We start from the raw sequence: 24422 nt of genomic DNA, 5'->3' as shown, positions 1-24422 counted from the left end.
TTCAATGAATCATTTAGGGAATCATTTAGTGAATCATACCATTAATCCTGGTGCTTAATAATAAATTACCAAACAGCTAAATTATGGTACATTTCCAAATTATTAAGATCACTTACCATATTATATAACATTTGCACCCTTTTTGAATTCTTTGAGAAAATTGGGGACTTCAGATGTTGTTCACACAAATAAACACAGTTTGTTTAATAAATGAATTTATTATACAAAGATAAAAAGATAAATCAATATATACAAGCAGTGAGGTGTGTGTGTGTGTGTGTGTGTGTGTGAGAGAGAGAGAGAGAGAGAGGGAGTGTGAAGGACTTGACCATGTGTTTAGCCTCGTGTAGCTAACTACACGTGGTGGAGGCCTAGCTTGTTGGTAGCTAAACAAAAGAATGTTATCTAAACAGAACAAAGGATTAGCTCTGTGTTTAGCCTCGTGTAGCTAACTACACGTGGTGGAGGCCTAGATTAGCCTTGTGTTGCTAGTATGTGTTTGTGAAAGGCCCTATAGCCTAGCTAAAGTGTGTTTGTTAGGCCTGATGGCTTGCTGAGCACATGGTAGGCCTTGATTAGCTTTGTGTTGCTAAGCAGACAAAAGCGAAGCTGTAGCTAACCCACTAGCTCATAACCATACTGAATCCACTGAAATCTTAATGACATCAAGATGTATAATAATGAGAACTATATGTTAGTGGTAAAGAATAAAAGAGAGAAGCATGCGCAGCCTATCTATTAAACAATTGAGAGAACATAGAACCAAAATAAATCAACACGCTGCGTGTTCAACAGTGTAACAATAAACCTGGGTTTAAATTCACACTATTTCAAATAAAAGCAAATTCCTAAGACTATCCTAATTATGCCCAAATGCCAAAATCTTACTTAATCCTGCCTTTAGCAAGATATGAAGAACTATTCGCCGGTGTAGTCTCGGGCCTCGCCGTGGGAGCACGTGAGCCGCTCGTGATGGAGGCGGAGAAAACTTCCGGGTCCAGCGGAGCACTTGGGTGGTTCCCGTGAAAAGCAGAGGGTTCTTGGTCCGAATCTCAGCGTTCGTGAGGAAAAGTCTCTGATCAGAATCAGATGCACAACGCTTTTGAGTTAAAAAGGATTCAATCGCTTCTTAACTTCTGACTGCCTGGGCTGCAGTCGTGACGTCACTTCTAATGCAAGTAAACCGGTTGTAACTCGGGTTGAGTTTAAAGATCGCGCGACTCTAGAGTTTACCTTTGCCAAGGGTAAGAAGATCGCGCTGAGTGATGGATCTTGCAAGAAAGAAGACGTCTTTTTGGGTGGAGAGCGCCTCTTTATACATCCAGATCCATCGGAAGCCAGACGTGAGAGAGCAAAGATGGAAGCGTTGTCCCATTGTTTTATGTTTCCTTGTATGATGACGTAGATGATCCCGCCCACGCGTGACGTAGGTCACACGGAAGTGGACTGGGAATTGTAGTTCTGACACAAGATGGCGGTATGATACCTACATAAGTTAATATTATTAACCTTACTTTCCCGTTATAAGTTAAACAGATGTTATATTTGTCTTTTCAACATTTTGGAAATTGTTTGTGTTCATTGAGATATTGTTTAAAATGTTACTTTTCAAAGGGGGTGTACTCATTTATGCTGAGCACTGTATATGGACACAGCCACAAAAAAAAAAGCAAGTTAATCAAAATAATTTTAATTTTGAACCCGTTCACCATTTTGACAACGCGCAGTCAGCAGGAAAACACTGGCAGTGAAGTATCAGGAATTATTATACATGCAGGACACTTTTTCCTTGGAATTAAAAACGTGTTCTATTCCCTTCTAGCGGGTTTATTGATGGCATGCAATACTGTCATCATATCGCTTATCCTCCACGTATTACGCCACTCTGCCCAATGGAGAAAGAGCGTGCAATATTGTTACAATATTGCACGTTGTCAAGACAACACGATGTCACACATCAGAGCTCATGCGAAGATCCAGTGACAACTTTTCTGCCGCGCATGACCACAATCATTTCTTTGTCAGCCGAAAGAGAGAGAGAGAGAAGACGAGGCTAATCCAGTGCTAGGATTGAGCACGAAATAAATAAACTGAAACTAAAGACGCGCCGAACACCCGAAAGGCTCCCAAAACTTCCTTCGATATTCTTCACGCATATTTATAAGAGAAAAACATACCAACGGACATTGAAAAACTGGAAGAGACACGCACGAGATGTAAAACGAATGCGCTCACGAGTGACTGTGACAGTTTGGAAACAAACATGGCTGTGAGGTTTGCGTCATTTCAAAGCGGAAGGTTTTGAGAGAATTTTGGCTGCCAGGTCGCGCCGTTGTGTGTAGCTGTCGATTTTAAAAGTAACTCCGTAAATTACGCAGGGAAAATAATAATATTTGGCTTGACTGCGCTAGCACTGCACTGGCTAGAAGGTAACTGGACTGCCATGCTAACGGCACCAAGTCGCGGGTAAGCTATCATTGGCCTTCGCTGACACTACTGCTACACCAGCTGGAAGCTAACTGGACTGCCGCGCTAATGGCACTGAGTCGCAGGTAGGCTACAGGGATGAGAATTTTCCGCCGATCGGCGGATTTCCGACTTTTTCAGACCAAACTGATCGTTTTTGAGCGTGCGCGCACAACATTAAGGTCTGCATCACGCATCTTAGAATGTGCGTGCGTGAGGGAGACTGTGTGCTTGTTCATGTAGCGCATGCCAGACAAAAAGCATCCTGATTGGGTTACTCAGCAAAATAAGCCAATCAGCTTTCAGTGTGGGCGGGCTTTTATCTCTTTTCTCGAGGACCGGAGTTTTCAGCTGAGTCAGTGCAGCCTACAGGATCGGCATGGCAGAGAGAGCACGCGCGCGCCCCAGAAAACCAAAGCACAAAACCCACTTCAGCTCAGATTACACAAAAGAATCTCCCTGTCTAATAATAATCTCCCTGTCTAATAATAATATTCCTGTCTAATAATAATATCCCTGTCTAATAATAATCTCCCTGTCTAATAATAAAGAAAATAAATAAGTAAATAAATTTAAAAAATGGCCAAAAATCATTAGCCCCTGGAACCCCTGGGCCCCGCCCCCCTGGGCCATGGGCCCCGCCCCCCTGGGCCATGGGCCCCGCCCCCCTGGGCCATGGGCCCCGCCCCCCTGGGCCATGGGCCCCGCCCCCCTGGGCCATGGGCCCTGCCCTGGTTTTTTCAGACTTTTAAAATATTTTTCATTCTCATCCCTGAGGCTAGCATTAGCCTTCGCTATGCAGCTGGACGCTAACTGGAGTGCCGCGCTAATGGCACCAAGTCACAGATAAGCTAGTGTCGGCTTTTGCTAATGCGACTGCTACGCTAACTGGACTGCCGCGCTAACATCACCGAGATGCGGGTAAGTTAGCGTTGGTTTTCAAGAATGCTGATATGAAGTATGTATAATAATAATAATAATAATAGCTTTTTTCATGGTATTCAGCTACTCGTCTTTGACTCGTTCAGTATCATGCTCGCTGAATGGTATATATCTGATATACCATGAAAAAAATTCAGCCAATATTATTTAAATATTGTATGATATGTACAGTGTTTTACTGGGAAATACACCACTCGTATTTTTCACCCGAACTCCATCCGGGACATGGAGAACCGAAACCGTGACCTAAATCTCTACATGTCACTCGAGAGGAAATCGATGATTAAATTTGGTTTTGATAAATTTGCGGACTTTTTGTTTGTGAATGTGTCAATTCTAATAAAAACAAAATCGCACGTCAGCTTGATGATATGAAGATTACCTTCTCGTGTTGAAAACTATACATTCAGCACTCGATGATAAAACTCATATCTATGTGCAGCCGTCTGTGAACGAAGAGCTCCTTTGAAAACTTCGCAGATGATTAGACACTTAAAGTTTACGCGCAGTCTCATCGCAGTTTCCGTGCAAGTCGTTAGTAGCCTTGTGTTCTGTTCTACAGAAGATTCAGTATGATGAAGTGTTTAATTGTGCTAATTGTTCCTTTGTCTTTCTGTCCGTAGTGTTTCACTGGCAGGCTACAATAATGGGACCAGTAAGAACAAGCCTTCTTCATTCTCTCTGGTTTCGTTCCATGATATTTGTTTTAAATACGTTTCATCTTTGTCCTTTGACGTACAGTCGAGTCCGAAAGTGATTCGAACTCTGTGCTCAACTGACCCTCGTCGTAGTGCACGGTACAGTCGAATGAAAGCCTCATGAATGTTAAGCATTTTACATCTACAGATTGCAGATCAGTGCCACACAGTTATTTCCACGTCATATCCGTTTTGTTCGGTGAATACGTTCCGGCGCTTGAGGGGAGTCCGGATTCTGCAAGAAAATAAATTTGTCCGGTCGCATCTGCACTGTGCAGCCACTGAAAATTAAGCTTTTCATTTCACTCACGCGTGGATGAAGTGCCCAGGAAATCCAAATTGTTATTTTAGATCTTTTTATATGAAAAGCAGTTTGACCAAAAACATTTTTTTTCAGATATATTTTAATTTTAGTTCATCTTTATTATTACCGTATTTTCCAGACTATACGTCGCTCCGGAGTTTAAGTCGCATCAGGAAAAAAATGCATTATGAAGACGAAAAAAACATATATACGTCGCACCGGACTACAAGTCGCACTTTTTTGAAGGGTTATTCTATCCATAGAATCTGTGATTCTATCTGATAAGCGGCGCGTGGTTACTGCGCGACTGCATTGTTTATTTAATAAACGAACAGCTGAGCAGTGATAACGCGCCCTTTGCCCTGTAAGTAGCCTAGTCTGATTATTTTAAATATCTACTGCTATCTTTAATACTATCAGTATCGTTATTACTAATAGCCTATATTATTATAATAACTAATATTAGTAGCCTATTACCAGTGCTTAATTTGTGAAGTGGGAGGTCCCGGAATGCAGGAGGTGGGTGGGTCTGGTGACTCAAAAAAAAAAAAGGCGGGGGGGTGGTTTACTATAACTTTACGCACACACGCCTATTGTGTGTGTAAAAAAAAAAATAATATCAGACATTACGATCTTAGAAAACGCTTTAGTGACGAACAGTTACAGACAGTAATATGTCGTCGTGATATGTTATAAAATATTATTTTTTATTAGGCTATATATTAAATTTATCTTCTAAAATAACAGACTGTAATCATATCACAACCGGTTTATTTCACCATTGGAGATCAGATCACACAAGACATGAGTTAAATGACTCATTTTAAGGATTTAAGTAGGGGATTTAAAAGCAGTGCCAGCAGGACTTCGTGGCTCAGGTGGATAAGGCGCCATACCATAAATCCGGGGACCTGGGTTCGATTCCAACCTGCGGTCATTTTCCGAGCCCTCCCTGTTTTTCTCCTGCTCATTTCCTGTCTCTACACTGTCCTATCCAATAAAGGTGGAAAAAGCCCAAAAAAGAGAATAATTTAAAAGCAGTGCCAGCAAACATAAGTGCAATCAATTCAAGTAATAGTTAAGAAATAAAGGGTTTACAAAACAAGTTGGAGAATTTTATTTTAAAAATTTTAGTAAGCTTTCTTGTTTTTTTGCCATTTTTTCCACAGCGCAAGCTAACGGCTACAAAAAACCCAGTGTTCTATTGAGCGGAAGTATAGACCCTTTTCAGTCACGTGACCTTCGTAAACGCGACCACCATTTTGGACATGTAGTGGACTTCGGCTCGAATCAGTTTGAATGCGAGAGGAAGGCGACAAACGAAAGACATAAAAGAAAAAGGAGCGAGATGCAGAAAACACCTTCACTATCCAGCGACGTAGGGCATTTACAGGGCGAGCAGAGGGAGAGGTATTTGCAAAAATTGAGGTTAGCAGGCTTAGAGAACGAAGTTTACCTGCTTCCACCAGGATTGTTCACTGACGTACGCTCCGGCTTGCTCCCCCTCAAATTAAGCAGCGCGCTCCGGCTTGCTCCCCCTCAAATTAAGCAGCGCGCTCCAGAACCTCGGCCGGAGCGCTCCGGAACCTCGGCCAGAGCACTCCGGGAGCAAGCCGGAGCGCGCTGCTTAATTTGAGGGGGAGCAAGCCGGAGCGCGCTGCTTAATTTGAGGGGGAGCAAGCCGGAGCGCGCTGCTTAATTTGAGGGGGAGCAAGCCGGAGCGCGCTGCTTAATTTGAGGGGGAGCAAGCCGGAGCACGCTCCGGAACCTCAGCCGGAGCACTCTGGGAGCAAGCCGGAGCGCGCTCCGGAACCTCGGACGTTGGCTCCGGCAGCTATTTACACTGGATCCGGTGTAAATAGCTACCGGATCATAATTACAGTGAACTAGTAAATACAGTAAAGGAAAAACTTGAGACTGAAAGGTTTTAACAGTCATCCAAATGACTGAACGTAAACATTGCTACAGTAACATACTAGCTACTATGTATTTGACATTCGCTAGTCAACAATAGCTACTACAGAAGAACAAAGAGGTTACAATGGGTTATTTAACCTATTTGGTTACACACTCGCCGCCACAGAATGTTAACAGCAATGTAATGCCTTTTCTGGCTAATTTTATTCGTCTTACCTCCAACAAAGTGGTCACTACACGAGCGCTGGTATGCCGAGGGCTGCCAATCTTTCCTGTTAATGGCCACTATCCATCTTCTCCGTCGGGATCCGATAAAATGATAAACCTTGCCTTGTTTGTTGATGGTTACGACATCCAGGTGCACAACAATATAGTGGCATGATGGAAGTCTTGCTGAAAGTAAAAACTTTCTTTGCTGCCGTTCCTCAATGCTGGCTGTGGTAAACTACTGGTAGTACATGTCCAAAATGGCGGCCGCGTTTGTCGTGACGTCACGCGAAAAGGGTCCATACACCCCATGTCCCCCCCGTTCCCCTTTCGCATAGATTTTGTGGATGTCATAGGAGAGAAATCAACAACAGATACCAAAATCAAAACCGAACACTAAACAAATTTTTATTTACTTATTTATTTAATTTGTTTTATTTTTTTCCCTTTGTGATGGTCACGGAGGTGATCTGATCCATTTAAATAGCTGCCGGAACACCGAATGAAATGAAAATAGCTGCCGGATCCGACGACGGAGGTTCCGGATCTTGTTCCGTCATGTTCCGGCTCAAATTAAGCCCTGCCTGTTACTGATGCATTAATCAGTTTGCTTTTAGAATATTTTTACCGGTAGGGCTTATTATCGCCCCGTGGCTCTTTCATCTTTGTTATTAAAGCTGTAGTCATCATCGAGGAGTGTCATTCTTCATTTTTGTCGAATTTTATTTCATCAAATCAGAGGCCAAGTAGGCTATAGGTATATCATCTCCAAAGACAGGTACGGTAGTAAAAACAACCGTCTAGTGAAAAAAAAACAACAACAACAACCGCTCAGAGAAAAAAACAGGCAGAAAGCTACATAGCGCCCTCTCGCGGTGAAAAAAAAAACATATATACGTCGCACCGGAGTATAAGTCGCATGGCCAGCCGAACCATGAAAAAAAGTGCGACTTATAGTCCGAAAAATACGGTAATTAACGATTGATCCAGGTTTTTAACTTGCTCAGTATGGAATATTTCATAATTTATTGATTTTTTTTTTTTAAACTATTTAAAATTTCTCCTCTTTAATTACTTCATATATGACTATTTTAGTCTTTTGTGAGCTCAATATATATACAGTTGTGCTCATAAGTTTACATACCCTGGCAGAATTTTTGCTTTCTTGGCCTTTTTTCAGAGAATATGAATGATAACACAAAAACTTTTTTCCCCACTCATGGTTAGTGGTTGGATGAAGCCATTTATTGATAAACAACTGTTTTCTCTATTTTTAAATCATAATGACAACAAAAAACATCCAAATGACCCTGATCAAAAGTTTACATACCCCAGTTCTTAATACCGTGTATTGCCCCCTCTAACATCAATGACAGCCTGAAGTCTTTTGTGGTAGTTGTGGATGAGGCTCTTTATTTTCTCAGATGGTAAAGCTGCCCATTCTTCTTGGCAAAAAGCCTCCAGTTCCTGTAAATTCCTGGGCTGTCTTGCATGAACTGCGCGCTTGAGATCTCCCCAGAGTGGCTCAATGATATTGAGGTCAGGAGACTGAGATGGCCACTCCAGAACCTTCACTTTGTTCTGCTGTAGCCAATGACAGGTCGACTTGGCCTTGTGTTTTGGATCGTTGTCATGTTGGAACGTCCAAGTACGTCCCATGCGCAGCTTCCGGGCTGATGAGTGCAAATTTGCCTCCAGTATTTGCTGATAACGTGCTGCATTCATCTTTCCTTCAACTTTGACCAAGTTTCCTGTGCCTTTGTAGCTCACACTTCCCCAAAACGTCAGCGATCCACCTCCGTGCTTTACAGTAGGAATGGTGTTCCTTTCATCATAGGCCTTGTTGACACCTCTCCAAATGTAACGTTTATGGTTGTGGCCAAAAAGTTCAATTTTGGTCTCATCACTCCAAATTACCTTGTTCCAGAAGTTTTGAGGCTCGTCTCTGTGCTGTTTGGCGTATTGTAGGCGAGATACTTTGTGGCATTCGCTTGGTTTTAACAGAGCCCCTGATTTTCCATTTGTTAATCACAGTTTGAACACTGCTGACTGGCATTATCAATTCCGTGGATATCTTTTTGTATCCCTTTCCTGTTTTATACAGTTCAACTACCTTTTCCCGTAGATCCATTGACAATTCTTTTGCTTTCCCCATGACTCAGAATCCAGAAATGTCAGTGGCTGGATGAAAGATGCAAGAGTCTGTCTGGATCCCAGAAACTCACTCAGCTTTTATGCACACACACTGATTACAAGCAAACAGATCACAGGTTACCTTTAGTAGCCATTCAAACCCATTTGTGTCAACTTCTGTGCATGTTATCAGGCCAAAATCACCAGGGTATGTGAACTTTTGATCAGGGTCATTTGGGTAGTTTCTGTTGTCATTATGATTTAAAAAGAGAAAACACAGTCATTTGACAATAAATGGTTTCACCCAACCACTAAGCATGAGTGGAAAAGATGTTTTTGTGTTATCATTCATATTCTCTGAAAAATGGTCAAAGAATCATAGATTCTGCCAGGGTATATAAACTTATGAGCACAACTGTATATATTTTTTTTATTTCTTCATAAATTGCCAGGAATTACAGCCCTTGATGCTGGTATGGTGTTAAAAATTCAACACGCATCGTAATGATGGGGAAAACAGTGATAAAAGGAAAATAATCATTTTTGGATGGTTCACTTTACTTTTAAATTTTACTAGCTAATCCTAAAAATTAATAAAATGAGTCATGTAAATCTTTACAAGTTAAGTAAATTAAATAAGAATGAATCAGGGAGGAGAATTTTCCGCCGATTGGCGGATTTCCGACTTTTTCAGACCAAAATGATCGTTTTTTAGATCGATGTAAATCCGTTGAGAATTTTTTTTTGGGGGGGGGTACGATTAACGATCTGTGGTCACCTTATAACGCAGACATCCCAAGTGTCCCGGAAGTTCCGGGAGTCTCCTGCATATTGATAGAAGCAAGCAAGAGCGTGCGCGCGCAACATTAAGGTCTGCATCACGCATCTTACAATGTGCGTGCGCGAGGGAGACTGTGTGCAGTGTTGCCAGATACTGCTGACGTTTTCCAGCCCAAAATATGTTCAAAACCCGCCAAAATGCACTTAAAAGCACCCAATCTGGCAACACTGCCTGTGTGCCTGTTCATGTAGCGCATGCCAGACAAAGAGCATCTTGATTGGGTTACTCAGCAAAATAAGCCAATCAGCTTTCAGTGTGGGCGGGCTTTTATCTCTTTTCTCGAGGACCGGAGTTTGAGTCAGTGCAGCCTACAGGATCGGCATGGCAGAGAGAGAGCGCGCGCCCCAAAAATATATCAATTACACGTCATATATGTGTGTATCTTTTATAAATGGGTTTAGCTTATCTAATGTACAACCCTGATTCCAAAAAAGTTGGGACAAAGTACAAATTGTAAATAAAAACGGAATGCAATGATGTGGAAGTTTCAAAATTCCATATTTTATTCAGAATAGAACATAGATGACATATCAAATGTTTAAACTGAGAAAATGTATCATTTAAAGAGAAAAATGAGGTGATTTTTAAATTTCATGACAACACATCTCAAAAAAGTTGGGACAAGGCCATGTTTCCCACTGTGAGACATCCCCTTTTCTCTTTACAACAGTCTGTAAACGTCTGGGGACTGAGGAGACAAGTTGCTCAAGTTTAGGGATAGGAATGTTAACCCATTCTTGTCTAATGTAGGATTCTAGTTGCTCAACTGTCTTAGGTCATTTTTGTCGTATCTTCCGTTTTATGATGCACCAAATGTTTTCTATGGGTGAAAGATCTGGACTGCAGGCTGGCCAGTTCAGTACCCGGACCCTTCTTCTACGCAGCCATGATGCTGTAATTGATGCAGTATGTGGTTTGGCATTGTCATGTTGGAAAATGCAAGGTCTTCCCTGAAAGAGACGTCGTCTGGATGGGAGCATATGTTGCTCTAGAACCTGGATATACCTTTCAGCATTGATGGTGTCTTTCCAGATGTGTAAGCTGCCCATGCCACACGCACTAATGCAACCCCATACCATCAGAGATGCAGGCTTCTGAACTGAGCGCTGATAACAACTTGGGTCGTCCTTCTCCTCTTTAGTCCGAATGACATGGCATCCCTGATTTCCATAAAGAACTTCAAATTTTGATTCGTCTGACCACAGAACAGTTTTCCACTTTGCCACAGTCCATTTTAAATGAGCCTTGGCCCAGAGAAGACGTCTGCGCTTCTGGATCATGTTTAGATACGGCTTCTTCTTTGAACTATAGAGTTTTAGCTGGCAACGGCGGATGGCACGGTGAATTGTGTTCACAGATAATGTTCTCTGGAAATATTCCTGAGCCCATTTTGTGATTTCCAATACAGAAGCATGCCTGTATGTGATGCAGTGCCGTCTAAGGGCCCGAAGATCACGGGCACCCAGTATGGTTTTCCGGCCTTGACCCTTACGCACAGAGATTCTTCCAGATTCTCTGAATCTTTTGATGATATTATGCACTGTAGATGATGATCTGTTCAAACTCTTTGCAATTTTACACTGTCGAACTCCTTTCTGATATTGCTCCACTATTTGTCGGCGCAGAATTAGGGAGATTGGTGATCCTCTTCCCATCTTTACTTCTGAGAGCCGCTGCCACTCCAAGATGCTCTTTTTATACCCAGTCATGTTAATGACCTATTGCCAATTGACCTAATGAGTTGCAGTTTGGTCCTCCAGCTGTTCCTTTTTTGTACCTTTAACTTTTCCAGCCTCTTATTGCCCCTGTCCCAACTTTTTTGAGATGTGTTGCTGTCATGAAATTTCAAAATGTCTCACTTTCGACATTTGATATGTTGTCTATGTTCTATTGTGAATATAATATCAGTTTTTGAGATTTGTAAATTATTGCATTCCATTTTTATTTACAATTTGTACTTTGTCCCAGCTTTTTTGGAATCAGGGTTGTAGCATGTTGGGGAGAATCATAGTTATCATATCTATATTTCTGATGAAATTTTAAGTATGATAGCATGTATAACTCTCCTACTTATTGCTCATTTCATAGGGGGACGGAATTGCTGGCCTGTGCCGCGCGGGAGCGTCTGCCCAAACTTTTTAGGCCGAGATGAACTTTATAGTTTTTGATTAAAAAAAAAATTTCCAATATGTAATGCCCATTGTACATGCCTGTTCTTTAATTCAAACTCACCATCTCGATCTTCAAATTGACCATATGGTATATGTATTACATTACACAGCATCCTGTCCAGATAAAACCTAGTTAGTCCACACAACAGTTGAAAGGGAAGTGATGAGCGATGTTGAATGTTGCCTGCTTAATATGCAAGAGCTCCTGCTACCATGATAACATCAGAAGAAAGCTTAAGAGAATTATATGATAGAACTTTTTTTCTGGTTTGCACTTCATTTTAAAGGATTGGAGTATTCAAAGACGAATCACAAAAATGCAGAAATGGGTCAGTCCATGAAATGGGGTTACCAAAATGTGACATAGAGGGAGTCACTTAAAACAATTTACAACTGAAAACAACTTTTATTTCCATGAAGCATTGACCATATAAGAAAATATAACATAGTTGTTAAGAGAACTCCTGCTCTACAATGTATGATAAAATCCATAAATATTTACCCGGTTGCTAATGTAACAAGGACACGAACAAGCTTTTAAAAATGAAGGGAAAATATTGATAAAATCAATTTTTTGCTTTTATTTGCTTACTTTAAACATTAACACTGAATAAGAATTCATTAGAAATATTAGTTCACAGGCTTTTAGATAGAGGGGCGTCTGGGCGTCTTTTCGACGCCCTGTACTGAAAAAAACAAGAAATTGGACGCCCTACTTTTTAGTACGACGCCCTAAAGACGCCCTAATATTTCCGCCCGTGTTATGTCCGGTAACTTAGCTGAATATGTTAAAAAATCGCCGAGTCTGAGCTTTCCGAGGATCTACAAGCTTTGTTGACACCGCCATTTTGGAAATTTCAGAAGTCTCGCTTTGACAGCTGTCTTTCCCGAAGACGCCCAGGGTTACCATAGCAACAGCACGAGCCCAGAGTACAAAATATAGGCACCCGCCGCAGAGCTACAGAAACACGCGTTTCTATGGCTGCACTAATTTCAAAGTTGTGAGAGCCCTCGTTATAAATAAATGGGTTATTAAATAAATTTGGTGTACAAAGCACTTGTAATATGCGTTCCCAGAGCAGAGGGGGAAAAGATGTATGCCTAGGAGACACTGGCATAAATATCCAGACAATATAGCCGTAGACTATATTGCCGCAGCTAAATGTGGAATGTAGTCTATAGAAAACCGGCCTTACCTGACATGTTATTTATCCTGATAGAAACCCACCAAGATAGAAATGTTTAGAATTAGTACTGGGGTCATTCTACCTGAAAAGTTATTGTGTGTTGCATGCATTTCAAAGGTGAGAACAATTTGAAGGTTTTTCATACCTAAATGTAAATTTTTAGTACCTTGGTTTTTACCTTCTAGCTTTGTAATTAATGGGTTTCTATTGAAAAAACGAATACCATTATAATGTTTGAAGACTTAGCCATATTTCCTGTGTGTTTTTTTCTTTGTTATACTAAATCTTTGGACGCTAGCGGCTTTGAAAGCAAAACTGGTCAGCCGGGGTTGGTTGTCACACTGTGTTCGGGGTTGGTTGTCACATGTAATGCAATTGCAATAGGTGCACTACTGACTGAGACAAACACAGCTACAACAAGCTTTATTTATGTAGTATTCTGCGATCAGAAAGCTTTATAGCTAATTTGTCATGCTTAATATGCAACTCCAGCTCAAAAAATCCCAGAAATATACCCATTTTAATAATAATATTCATTAAAAATATACGCAGTTTGCAGTGCATTTTGTTTTGGTGTTCCCAAAGTTGATATTGTATTACCAATCTGTTATACCTACATGTATTTTGAATACATTTGAGTACCCCCGGAACCCCCTAAAACACTCGTGCCAGCGGCGCTCAACGCGCCGCTACACCTCGCCACATACAGTGACACCTGCAAAAAAGTTAGACTCCCTAAAAAAAAATCCTGCCTAAAAGCCTGTTAGTTCAACATCATAAACACTGAAAATATGAAATACCAGTATTTCACAAACTTCATAAAATCTCTAAGATTTGAACAATAACAACAGTCATTAACAGGAAACAGTTTCATCCTATACGGGGTAAATGAGATTATTGAATTCATTACTTTACTTAGTCACACTTATATCTGCACTTCTCTAGAGCACGTGTTGTGGTGTGTGAGATCCCGCGAGAAGTTATCTCACGTCAGTTCAGCTGACCTAGATTGAGTAAATAGGTCTCGCAGGTTGTGAACGAACCAGGAAGTGAGTGGACGCTAAGTTAGGATGTGAGAAAAAACATCGATAATTTCTTTTATTGCCGTTTGTTTAAATTTCTTTCTACCTACATCGTTTTATAATATATTCTTCTTTATATTAAAAACATCAATCATGATTTCAACTCGTTTTATCATTTTTTTATAAGCCTGGTTTCTAACGTAACACGGTAGGACATCACAATGTTACGTTCACAACCTATTTTTAGTGGATGAATTCGAAGCTAAATAGTTTATAGAACCTTCTTAACTTTATTATGTGAGTGTAAAACTAAATTGCAAGTACCATGAAACTAATTTTATTGAAATTCTCAGAAAGTAATGAAGGTTTATTTAAGCTCAAAGTCAGCAAATATTCCATGTCACAAAAAACGTGTCATCCGTGTCCAGTCACAGGGGAAGAAAATGTTTCACATTTCTTTATTTCAAAAGAAAACTTCATTTTTTTTATTTATTTTATTTCTTCAAACAATATTTATGGATAATCTGCTAAATATTTCTTTAAATCATGGAAATTAAAGATGAAATGATTATGTAAACCCGGACCAATGAAAAGTAACATCATTTCATGGACTGACCCAAATATAATACTGTAGAGCTCGTTTATATTAAAAGGTGCATTGATTTTTTTTGAAATCATCAAATGTGAATTGATTAAAAACAAGTCTCTTGTACCATATTAATCATTTTCACCTGGGAGTCCACCAAGAAGGGGAATTTATTTCCAAATAAATTGCAAATTTTTGCTGATAAAATTAATGGTTTTGGGGTTAAAAAAAAAAAATAGCCAAAAATAATTAGACCCATGCCGCCCCGCCCCGGTTTTTTCAGACTTTTAAAATATTTTTCATTCTCATCCCTGATGAATGAATAAAAAAAAAGCTATGTGTATATATTAGTAATTCCACAAAATCAAGTCGTACATGGGCTGACAGCCGATGAGGTACGTAGAGTTGTTTATAAGCCATGTATGACGAGATTGTGGATGGAATAAAACAATTATTCCACTCATTCAGTGGATTTTGAGAAACGGAGCATTTTTATATTTTTTTGCAAAATCGATAAATAAAAACTTTATTCAAAACGTCCAACAAAATCACTTCCACTTAACCAGACTTCTTAAAAACATATCAATGGCTGCACAAATTGACTTTAGTGTTTTTGGGGGTTTTTTGTAGAAAGTGCCGTCTCGCTGTCGTGCCGAGGTATAGAACAGCTTTAGACGTTTATTTAATTCTTCCTTGGACATTTCAGTTCTGTAATTTTCAAACTTCTTTGAGCTTTTGATCCAGTCTAAAAAAATTCAACACATTTTAATGCTTAAAGATGAAGAGTGTAAACAAACCGGCGAAATGACAGGAGCAATTTGTGAAAAATGCGATAATAATAATTCTTGAAAAATAGAAATGTTCTTGCCATCAAATACTTTTATTCCGTATTTTTGTATGTTTTGAGTTTTTTTTTGTTTTCGAGTACTTTTTTATTTCGTCCTCGGTTGGTTCAACAAAAACTTTGAGCTGATAGCCTAATCGTAGAGTAGCCAATCAGAGTGCACGATTGCTCTTATCCAGTCAATGTGGATAGAATAATATATGGCAGGGTGACCACAAGTGTTAGCCAATTACTATGGGCCCAGAGTATTTTTTATTTTTTTTAAAGAAAGGAAAGAAACCCTATATATTATATTAGAAATAAAGCAGTCTACCGACAACATAAGACAGGATGTGCAACATTTCAGACATATAGATGTACCGTAAAAGTGTGATGTGAGGGTTGTTGCCATCATAATTATTTAAATTGGAAAAATAATAATGGTAAATTTCAACATGGTAGATTTTAAAAGAGCTAAGATTGTCCATGTTGAAATTCAGTTCATCAGAAAGACCGTTCCAAATTCTTATAGTTCTAACAGCAAAAGATTTCTGCTACGTTTTGGTTTTACACTTGCGGACATTATACTTAATTAACAACCGTGCTGCTCGAGGATCAGGTTGCGCTGAAGGAGATGCAGTTACTCGACCATGAGACGTTTTTAAAAAAGAAAACCGTCTAAAATATTCGTGCCAATAGGAAGTAGGTGTAAAAAAATTTTAACCCATCACTATATGGCATTGAATCCAAAAATGGCGACTTTAGGATATCCTTAGTGGCACATCTCTGTGTGCGTTCTGTTGTAGAAATAAAATAGGAGCTCAAATTTGTGTGGCATTCATCGTCCAGTTTGCATCCAGTCAATTGGGTGTTTGTTTGTTTTTAATTCGGAGGGGAAGCTGGAGTGGAGCTCGAATTCTCGTTATTGGCTGTTGTGGAAAACGGTCAAAAAATCTTTCCCGCCCCTGCCCTGATTTCCTGTTTCAAAAGGACTCGTAGTGCAATTACAATTTTCCGGTCTGGTATATTTCTCAGTAAGCTTGTCGAGTTTTGCTTTGGGTAGTTTGTCATTTATGAGACCATCTATGATCTTCACCAGATCGTCATCGATTGGTGGGCTTGTTTTCTTACTTGTGGCAAACTCCTGGGCGAGGTCCTGGAACTCGCTTGAGGCGGCATTTTTCTCTTTCTGTTGATCTTTATCTTGAGAAAGAAATTTTTCTAAGTCACCAGCAAGATCTGCGTTAGAGATATTCCTAGTCTGGCTAACGCAACTTCAAAGCTCTGTGAGCATTGGTCTGGCATAGATATACTATTCAAAAAAAGTAGGGGATATTTTATTTTGAGATCCAAATTTTCACATATACAAAGGGATACGAAAGCATGTTGTATAGTTCCTTACTGAGGAGGCATTTCCAAAGAAATTCATCCCCCAAACACATCAATGACACTCTCATGATCAGCACGGGATGCTACTGATGATCAAGGGGGTCGTGCCACAAATTTGCATGACTCTGAATTGGAAGGTTAGAGCCACTCCAAAGGAAGATTTTGAAGAGAAAGCATCAGATTATCAGTGGTTGAAGTCGTTAATTAAACAGAGACCATGCGCCGTCTAACACAGGATGAGAGGTTACGTGCCCTTGGCATGCTACAGGTTGGCACAAGACAGGTCGTTGTGGCAAGAGCATTGAATGTTTCCCAGTCTGTCATCAGCAGATTATGGTCCAGACATCGTGCTACAGGGTCTGTTCAGGATAGACCACGATCCGGTCGACCAAGGGCAACAACTCAGGCTCAGGACAGATTCATCCGCACTATTGCCTTGAGAAATCGTATGGTAACAGCAAATCAGATAAGGTCTCAACTTCGAAGGGATACTGGCTTGGTAGTGAGTGGCCAGACCATCAGGAATCGACTGCACAGATTTCACTTACACGCCCGACGTCCTCGTGTCATTCCCTGTTTGAGGGATCGTCACATTAGGGCCAGACTCCAATGGTGTCGTCATCATCAACGCTGGGATAATTGCCGATGGAACCACGTAATGTTCTCAGATGAGTCGAGGTTCACTGTGGACTTCCTGGACAGACGCAGGAGGGTTTGGCGCCGACATAACGAACGTTTCCATGACGTTAACGTCATTAGACATGATCCGTATGGGGGTGGCTCTGTAATGGTGTGGGGAGGCATCACTGCTGCCGGCAGAACAGACTTGCATGTTGTTGCTGGACGTGTCACAGGGCAGTACTACCGGGACAACATCTTGGCACCCCATGTTGTGCCGTTTGCACGTCGTTATGGCCGCCGTTTCATTTTCCAAGATGACAATGCCAGATGTCATAGGGCCAGGATCGTTACAGATTACCTCCAGCAGCAGAATGTCACCAGATTACCATGGCCAGCACTCAGTCCGGACCTTTCCCCCATCGAGCATGTCTGGGACATGCTTGGACAGCGGCTACGCCAACGTCAACAACCTCCTGCCAATGTCCAAGAACTTGCTGCAGCATTGCAACAGGAATGGAATAACATTCCCTAAAATGACCTGGGACGTCTCGTTAGGAGTATGCCATGCCGAATTCGAGCTTGTCTAGCCAACCGAGGGGGTTTTACCCGCTACTGACTCGGTTTCAAAATGGTGGTAAATTTGCTGTGTGACCCTGTGTTTGTGTTGACCCTTATTCTGGAGAATCTGTCCTTTACTGACTGTACACAGGGTTTTGAATAAATTGACAAATGTTTCCTTAATGTTTTTCTGTCATTTGTTTCCTTCCTGACATCATGATCTGCATTTCATTCTACTTGTAAATCCAATATCCCCTACTTTTTTTGAATAGTATATTAAGCCCAACCGTTTCCCAAAGCGCGTGGTTGACCCGCCTCCCTGAAATGCCTCAGTTTGCTACTGGTCGAAGCCAGAAAAGGCTGTGACGAAGCTTAGACCAATCACATCACTCTTTCCTCTGACGTATGTGACGCGACGGAAACTGCTTGAGTAACAGGAAGAAGAAGGAGGAGCTGAAGAGGAAGATAATAACACGAGCAGAAATGGAGAGAAACTTCCCATTGAATGCTTTCAATACAGCATCTACCGCTGTGTCAAAGGCTTGCCGCTGCTCCATGTTCGTAATGTTTCTAGTGAATGAAGCGCTTCCGACATAGATTCTGTAAACAATCTATGGCTTCTGGTCGCAGTTCTACTACGTCAGTGCCTTGAACACGCCTCTACCCAGGGCCGTTGGAGATGCTCAAAGTTGATTGGCTCCCGATTTTTCGGGAGCTTGGAAGAGCTGGAGATAGCTTGCCTGGCCAGACTAAGTCCGCAACAGCCCCCCGTGTTGCGTCACACTTAGGATGGGCGGGCCCAGGCTAAGATATTCCCGCCAGATTCCTCCTCTTCATCACTCCAGAAATCTTCATTATAAGCGTAGTTTTCGATGGCAGTCGGAACAAACTGTTCGACATGTTGTTTCAGATCAGTTTTCATCTCTGAAAACATGGCAGATATAGAAGTTTTCAAATCTTCTGAGGATGTGGTTTCAGTCGAGGTTCCTGGGTCATACATATTAATTGTTGCAAACAAGTAATAAATATATGTAGTGTGAATAGGAATTCACAAGTCTTATTCAGATTCCGATCAGATTCAGATTATTTATTGTCATTGTCTCAAAAAAGAATAACGAAATTTCGTTTAGAGCATCCATGCAGCAGAGTTGTACGCCACTCATTGAATATTCTTCGAAGCAAAGCTAGATCGAAGATTATGAACGTAGTGTTTCCCAAATTTCATACGACTGTGGATCATTTGTAGGGAAACTATCACTTACTTTCCCCCCCCTTTTTTTTTTTTTGCTAGGGAACTAACACTTGCTTCCCTTTTTTATTACCAATTTTAATGACATTGTCGACTTTTAAGTAGAATAACAGTATTACGAATTTAGACTGTAGGGAAACTATCTCTTACTTTCCCTTCTTAGTGAATCTTTTAAGGGAACTATCACTTACTTCCCTAAATTTCCTCGTTAGGCTTTACACCAACTGAGGTTTGAAAGCTCTCTCGTGAAGTTATACGAGTCCATGTGACTAACATTAATAAAACAACTCCCAAAACATAAAGAAGTCGTAAATTTCTAAAAGAAAAAAAATCATAGAAACTATAAGAAAAGGAATATAATATATCCATAAATATCAATTACCTGTATAAAACCGAATTTAGTCCAAAAAAAAACACCACAGCTCTAGAAGGAAGACCACAAGAAAGCTCCGAACTCCACGGCGTCCAACGTTGTACTGACTCACGGCGGCGCGCGTGTGTATCTCATGTTAACCGGAAGTACGTCGCTGTGATTTGGTAGAATATACAGTTTCCTGGGAACTTTAAGAAAATCAGAACTCTGTCAGGAATTGCGTCGGCCTCCCCCCCCCAAACGTCCATGCATTCCAGCGACAAATTGAAGAATTCCGAGTTGAGGAAGCGTTTTCGTTTTATTGAATGCTGCAGTATTCTTTCAAGTTAAGATGCTATTTTTTTTTTTTTTGCTAAATATTTATCTTTATATGAAAATGAGAACTTGAACATTTCAGTGATGTTTGTTTTATTTTATTCAGAGGATAGTATTATACACCGAACACAGCGTTAATCGTTCTCTCTTTAACAACTCTGACTTTTTTCTTTGATTCATTTTGATGCCTGAGAAATACAATCGTATCATTTGTGGATAAGATGGACAATAATTTTAGAACTAATTTTCCACCAAGAGTTTCCTAACCTCTTCGTCTTTCGGTCTTCCTCAGGGTGACAGTCCGTATCAGGGCGGGGTTTTCTTCCTGACTATTCACTTCCCAACAGACTACCCCTTTAAACCACCGAAGGTGAGTCACAGTGGCAGTACGAGTGTGTGTCGTCCACATCGTCACTGGTAGCACCCCGCCCCCGCTTCTCTTTATGACTTAACCTTGGTTGTGTCGTTCACCTACTGCAAGTTACGGTATTTTGCGTTCACGCTTTTGTTCCAAAGAATTGGTCTCATTAGTTACTCATGACTTCTCCAGGAAGTTTACATGATTTTTCCAAATGTAGTCGATCAGCCTAAACATGCTTTGTGTCCTGAGATCGTTGTTTAATTTCTAATATAATATAGCTAACAAGGACGAAGAGTTTATAGCCACTGGTTTAGCATTGTGCAAATCGGCTAAGGTTCAGCAAATCAGCTACAACCCCGATTCCAAAAAAGTTGGGACAAAGTACAAATTGTAAATAAAAACGGAATGCAATGATGTGGAAGTTTCAAAATTCCATATTTTATTCAGAATAGAACATAGATGACATATCAAATGTTTAAACTGAGAAAATGTATCATTTAAAGAGAAAAATTAGGTGACTTTTAATTTCATGACAACACCACATCTCAAAAAAGTTGGGACAAGGCCATGTTTACCACTGTGAGACATCCCCTTTTCTCTTTACAACAGTCTGCAAACGTCTGGGGACTGAGGAGACAAGTTGCTCAAGTTTAGGGATAGGAATGTTAACCCATTCTTTTCTAATGTAGGATTCTAGTTGCTCAACTGTCTTAGGTCTTTTGTCGTATCTTCCGTTTTATGATACGCCAAATGTTTTCTATGGGTGAAAGATCTGGACTGCAGGCTGGCCAGTTCAGTACCCGGACCCTTCTTCTACGCAGCCATGATGCTGTAATTGATGCAGTATGTGGTTTGGCATGGTCATGTTGGAAAATGCAAGGTCTTCCCTGAAAGAGACGTCGTCTGGATGGGAGCATATGTTGCTCTAGAACCTGGATACACCTTTCAGCATTGATGGTGTCTTTCCAGATGTGTAAGCTGCCCATGCCACACGCACTAATGCAACCCCATACCATCAGAGATGCAGGCTTCTGAACTGAGCGCTGATAACAACTCGGGTCGTCCTTCTCCTCTTTAGTCCGAATGACACGGCGTCCCTGATTTCCATAAAGAACTTCAAATTTTGATTCGTCTGACCACAGAACAGTTTTCCACTTTGCCACAGTCCATTTTAAATGAGCCTTGGCCCAGAGAAGATGTCTGTGCTTCTGGATCATGTTTAGATACGGCTTCTTCTTTGAACGATAGAGTTTTAGCTGGCAACGGCGGATGGCACGGTGACTTGTGTTCACAGATAATGTTCTCTGGAAATATTCCTGAGCCCATTTTGTGATTTCTAATACAGAAGCATGCCTGTATGTGATGCAGTGCCGTCTAAGGGCCGGAAGATCACGGGCACCCAGTATGGTTTTCCGGCTTTGACCCTTACGCACAGAGATTCTTCCAGATTCTCTGAATCTTTTGATGATCTTATGCACTGTAGATGATGATATGTTCAAACTCTTGGCAATTTTACACTGTCGAACTCCTTTCTGTTATTGCTCCACTATTTGTCGGTGCAGAATTAGGGGGATTGGTGATCCTCTTCCCATCTTTACTTCTGAGAGCCGCTGCCACTCCAAGATGTTCTTTTTATACCCAGTCATGTTAATGACCTATTGCCAATTGACCTAATGAGTTGCAATTTGGTCCTCCAGCTGTTCCTTTTTTGTACCTTTAACTTTTCCAGCCTCTTATTGTCCCTGTCCCAACTTTTTTGAGATGTATTGCTGTCATGAAATTTCAAATGAGCCAATATTTGGCATGAAATTTCAAAATGTCTCACTTTCGACATTTGATATGTTGTCTGTGTTCTATTGTGAATACAATATCAGTTTTTGAGATTTGTAAATTATTGCATTCTGTTTTTATTTACAATTTGTACTTTTGTCCCAACTTTTTTGGAATCGGGGTTGTAAGATTTGCGAAATGGTGACCCTTTTTTTTTTTTAATAACGATTAGCAATTAGTTCATGGCATGAATGTGAAATCAGTCTGAAGTGGCATTTCATCTTCCTACTTATGAGTAGTGCCATGAACTCTGTGTATGTGTGTTATGTACGTGATGGCTACCAACCAGCGAGGATGAAGGCCAATGTGTTTCCTCAGAGACACGTGAATCCAGACAGCCACTTTTTTTTCTTTCTTCTTTGAACCAATGCCCACGATTAGCTAGTGTTGCTGTGATTGAGAGAGCATGAAATCACTCTATCCAGACAGAATGGCCAATTTTGCTCTCTTGGATGTCTGCCCTCTTCCACATACATGAGTTCAGACACCTGTGATTAGTATTGGTAATCGTATGGGGCCCGAGTAAAATTAAGGATTAATTTCACGAGTGATTTCGTAGTTCACGACTCGGGCAATTTCAAAACTTTGAAACCACGAGTGAAATTGATCCTTAATTTTACGAGGAACCATACAATTACTTGTTTATAATATATAGGGCCAAATTCATACTTCGGAAGCCATTCAAGTTCACAACATATTTTGTCTTTCACGTTTTCTGAACCAGTCAGGGTGCGAGACTATCTTGCACGTTTGAATCAGTTTCTAAAGCGTCTTTCATCATGACACAGTAAAACTGCGATAGCATCTTGTCTAACTCACAGCATTCATATGCCATTAGAGAGTCGTTTCTTTGTCTTTCTGCAGCCCATTTCTTAAACACGGAAAGCCAAAAATTCTTACTTTTTTTTTTGGTATTTTCATTTTCGCTTGCAGCTTTCAATTGGTTTATCCTTTCTTCGTCAAATATAGCGAAACGCGGCATAGCTGAGTCAGCCATTTTGTTGACAAAATTTGCTAATTTTTGTAACCGTAACCAAGCAACGAACTAGCCAATAGCATTTCAGAAATATGGCCCCGTGTTAAGGAAAAAAGCCCTCCTTGATTGACCAATCAGAATTGAGTAATTTGGCCCTATGTATTATAAGCTAAGATTAGCTAATGGAGCTGTGATTGACGCCCAGAGAGAACGGCGAATTTTGCTCCTTTGGCTCAGTGGTGATGTTTAGGAGCCTGAGACATTTTTGACTCAAGGAAAAAAATGCAACCCCAATTCAAAAAAAGGGGGAGGGGGGACGTTGTGTAAAACGTAAATAAAAGCAGAATGCAGCAATATTGCAAATCCTTTTTGACCTAGATTCAATCAAATACAATACAAAGACAAGATGGTTAATGTTCAGGCTGATAAAGGTGGTTTTTTTTTTTTTTGTAAATATACACTCATTCTGAATTTGATGCCTGCAGCACATTCCAGAAAAGTTCGGAGACAAAAATTCTCCAACAAACACCCCTTTGGAACTTTCGACAGGTAAACTGGTTAATTGGAAAGGCTCAGTTGTTCACAAGCAAGGATGGGGCAAGGGTCACCATTTTGTAAAAAACTAAACTGCATGGGCAAAGAGTCCAACAATTTAAGAACAATGTTTCTCAATGTACAACTACAAGGAATTTCTGGATTTCTCCTTCGACAATCCATAATATCATCAAAAAAATTCAGAGACTCCAGAGAAATCTCTGTACGTATGGGACAAGGCTGAAAACCAACATTGATGGCCAGTTCATCGCTGCATCTACCATACAAAGCGAAAGCCAAATATCAACACCATCCGGAAACGCTGCTGAATTCTTTGGGCCTGAGATCATCTGAGGTGGACTGACGCCAAGTGGAAAAGTGCACAGTTATCTGTTGAGTCCACATTTTGAATTGTTTTTGGAAATTATGGATGACATGTCCTCTGGGCTAAAGGGGGAAAAAGTTAAAAAGCCAGCATGAGGGTGTGCTCGTGTCCATGGCTTGGGTAACTTGTACATCTGTGAAGGTTCCATGAATGCTGAAAGGTCGATGCAGGTTTTGGAGCAACATACGCTGCCTTCCAGATCTCTTTTTCAGGGACATCTCTGTTTATTCCAACAAGACAATGCCAAGCTACATTCTGCACATGTTACAACAGCATTGCTTCATAGTAAAGGAAGAGTGTAGGTGCTAAACTGGCCGGCCTGACTCCTATCAAAAATGTGTTGCACATTATGAAGCTCAAAACACAACAGTGGAGACCCTGGACTTTTGAACAACTGAAGTTGTGTATTAAGCAAGAATGGGAAAGAAGTTCATGTTCAAAAATTCAACAATTAGTATCCTCAAAAAAAAAAAAGAAAAAGTGATGTAACACGGTGCTGAACACGCTCCTGTCCCAGCTGTTTTGGAACGTGTT

General features: G+C 40.7%; 1 protein-coding gene across 1 annotated transcript in view; it reads left to right on the top strand.

Moving 5' to 3' along the window:
• Positions 1-24422, top strand: part of ube2d1a (ubiquitin-conjugating enzyme E2D 1a) — a 74704-nt gene that overhangs the window by 34217 nt on the left and 16065 nt on the right. The window contains exons 3-4 of the mRNA XM_060932885.1: positions 4032-4063; positions 20095-20172. Of these exons, the coding sequence (XP_060788868.1) occupies positions 4032-4063; positions 20095-20172 (110 nt within the window). The remainder of the gene's footprint in view (positions 1-4031; positions 4064-20094; positions 20173-24422) is intronic.

Source organism: Neoarius graeffei, chromosome 11, assembly GCF_027579695.1.
Source record: "Neoarius graeffei isolate fNeoGra1 chromosome 11, fNeoGra1.pri, whole genome shotgun sequence".
NCBI lineage: Eukaryota > Metazoa > Chordata > Actinopteri > Siluriformes > Ariidae > Neoarius > Neoarius graeffei.
Note: the sequence above shows the minus strand (reverse complement) of the source record. Positions and strands in the feature narration are given on the sequence as shown.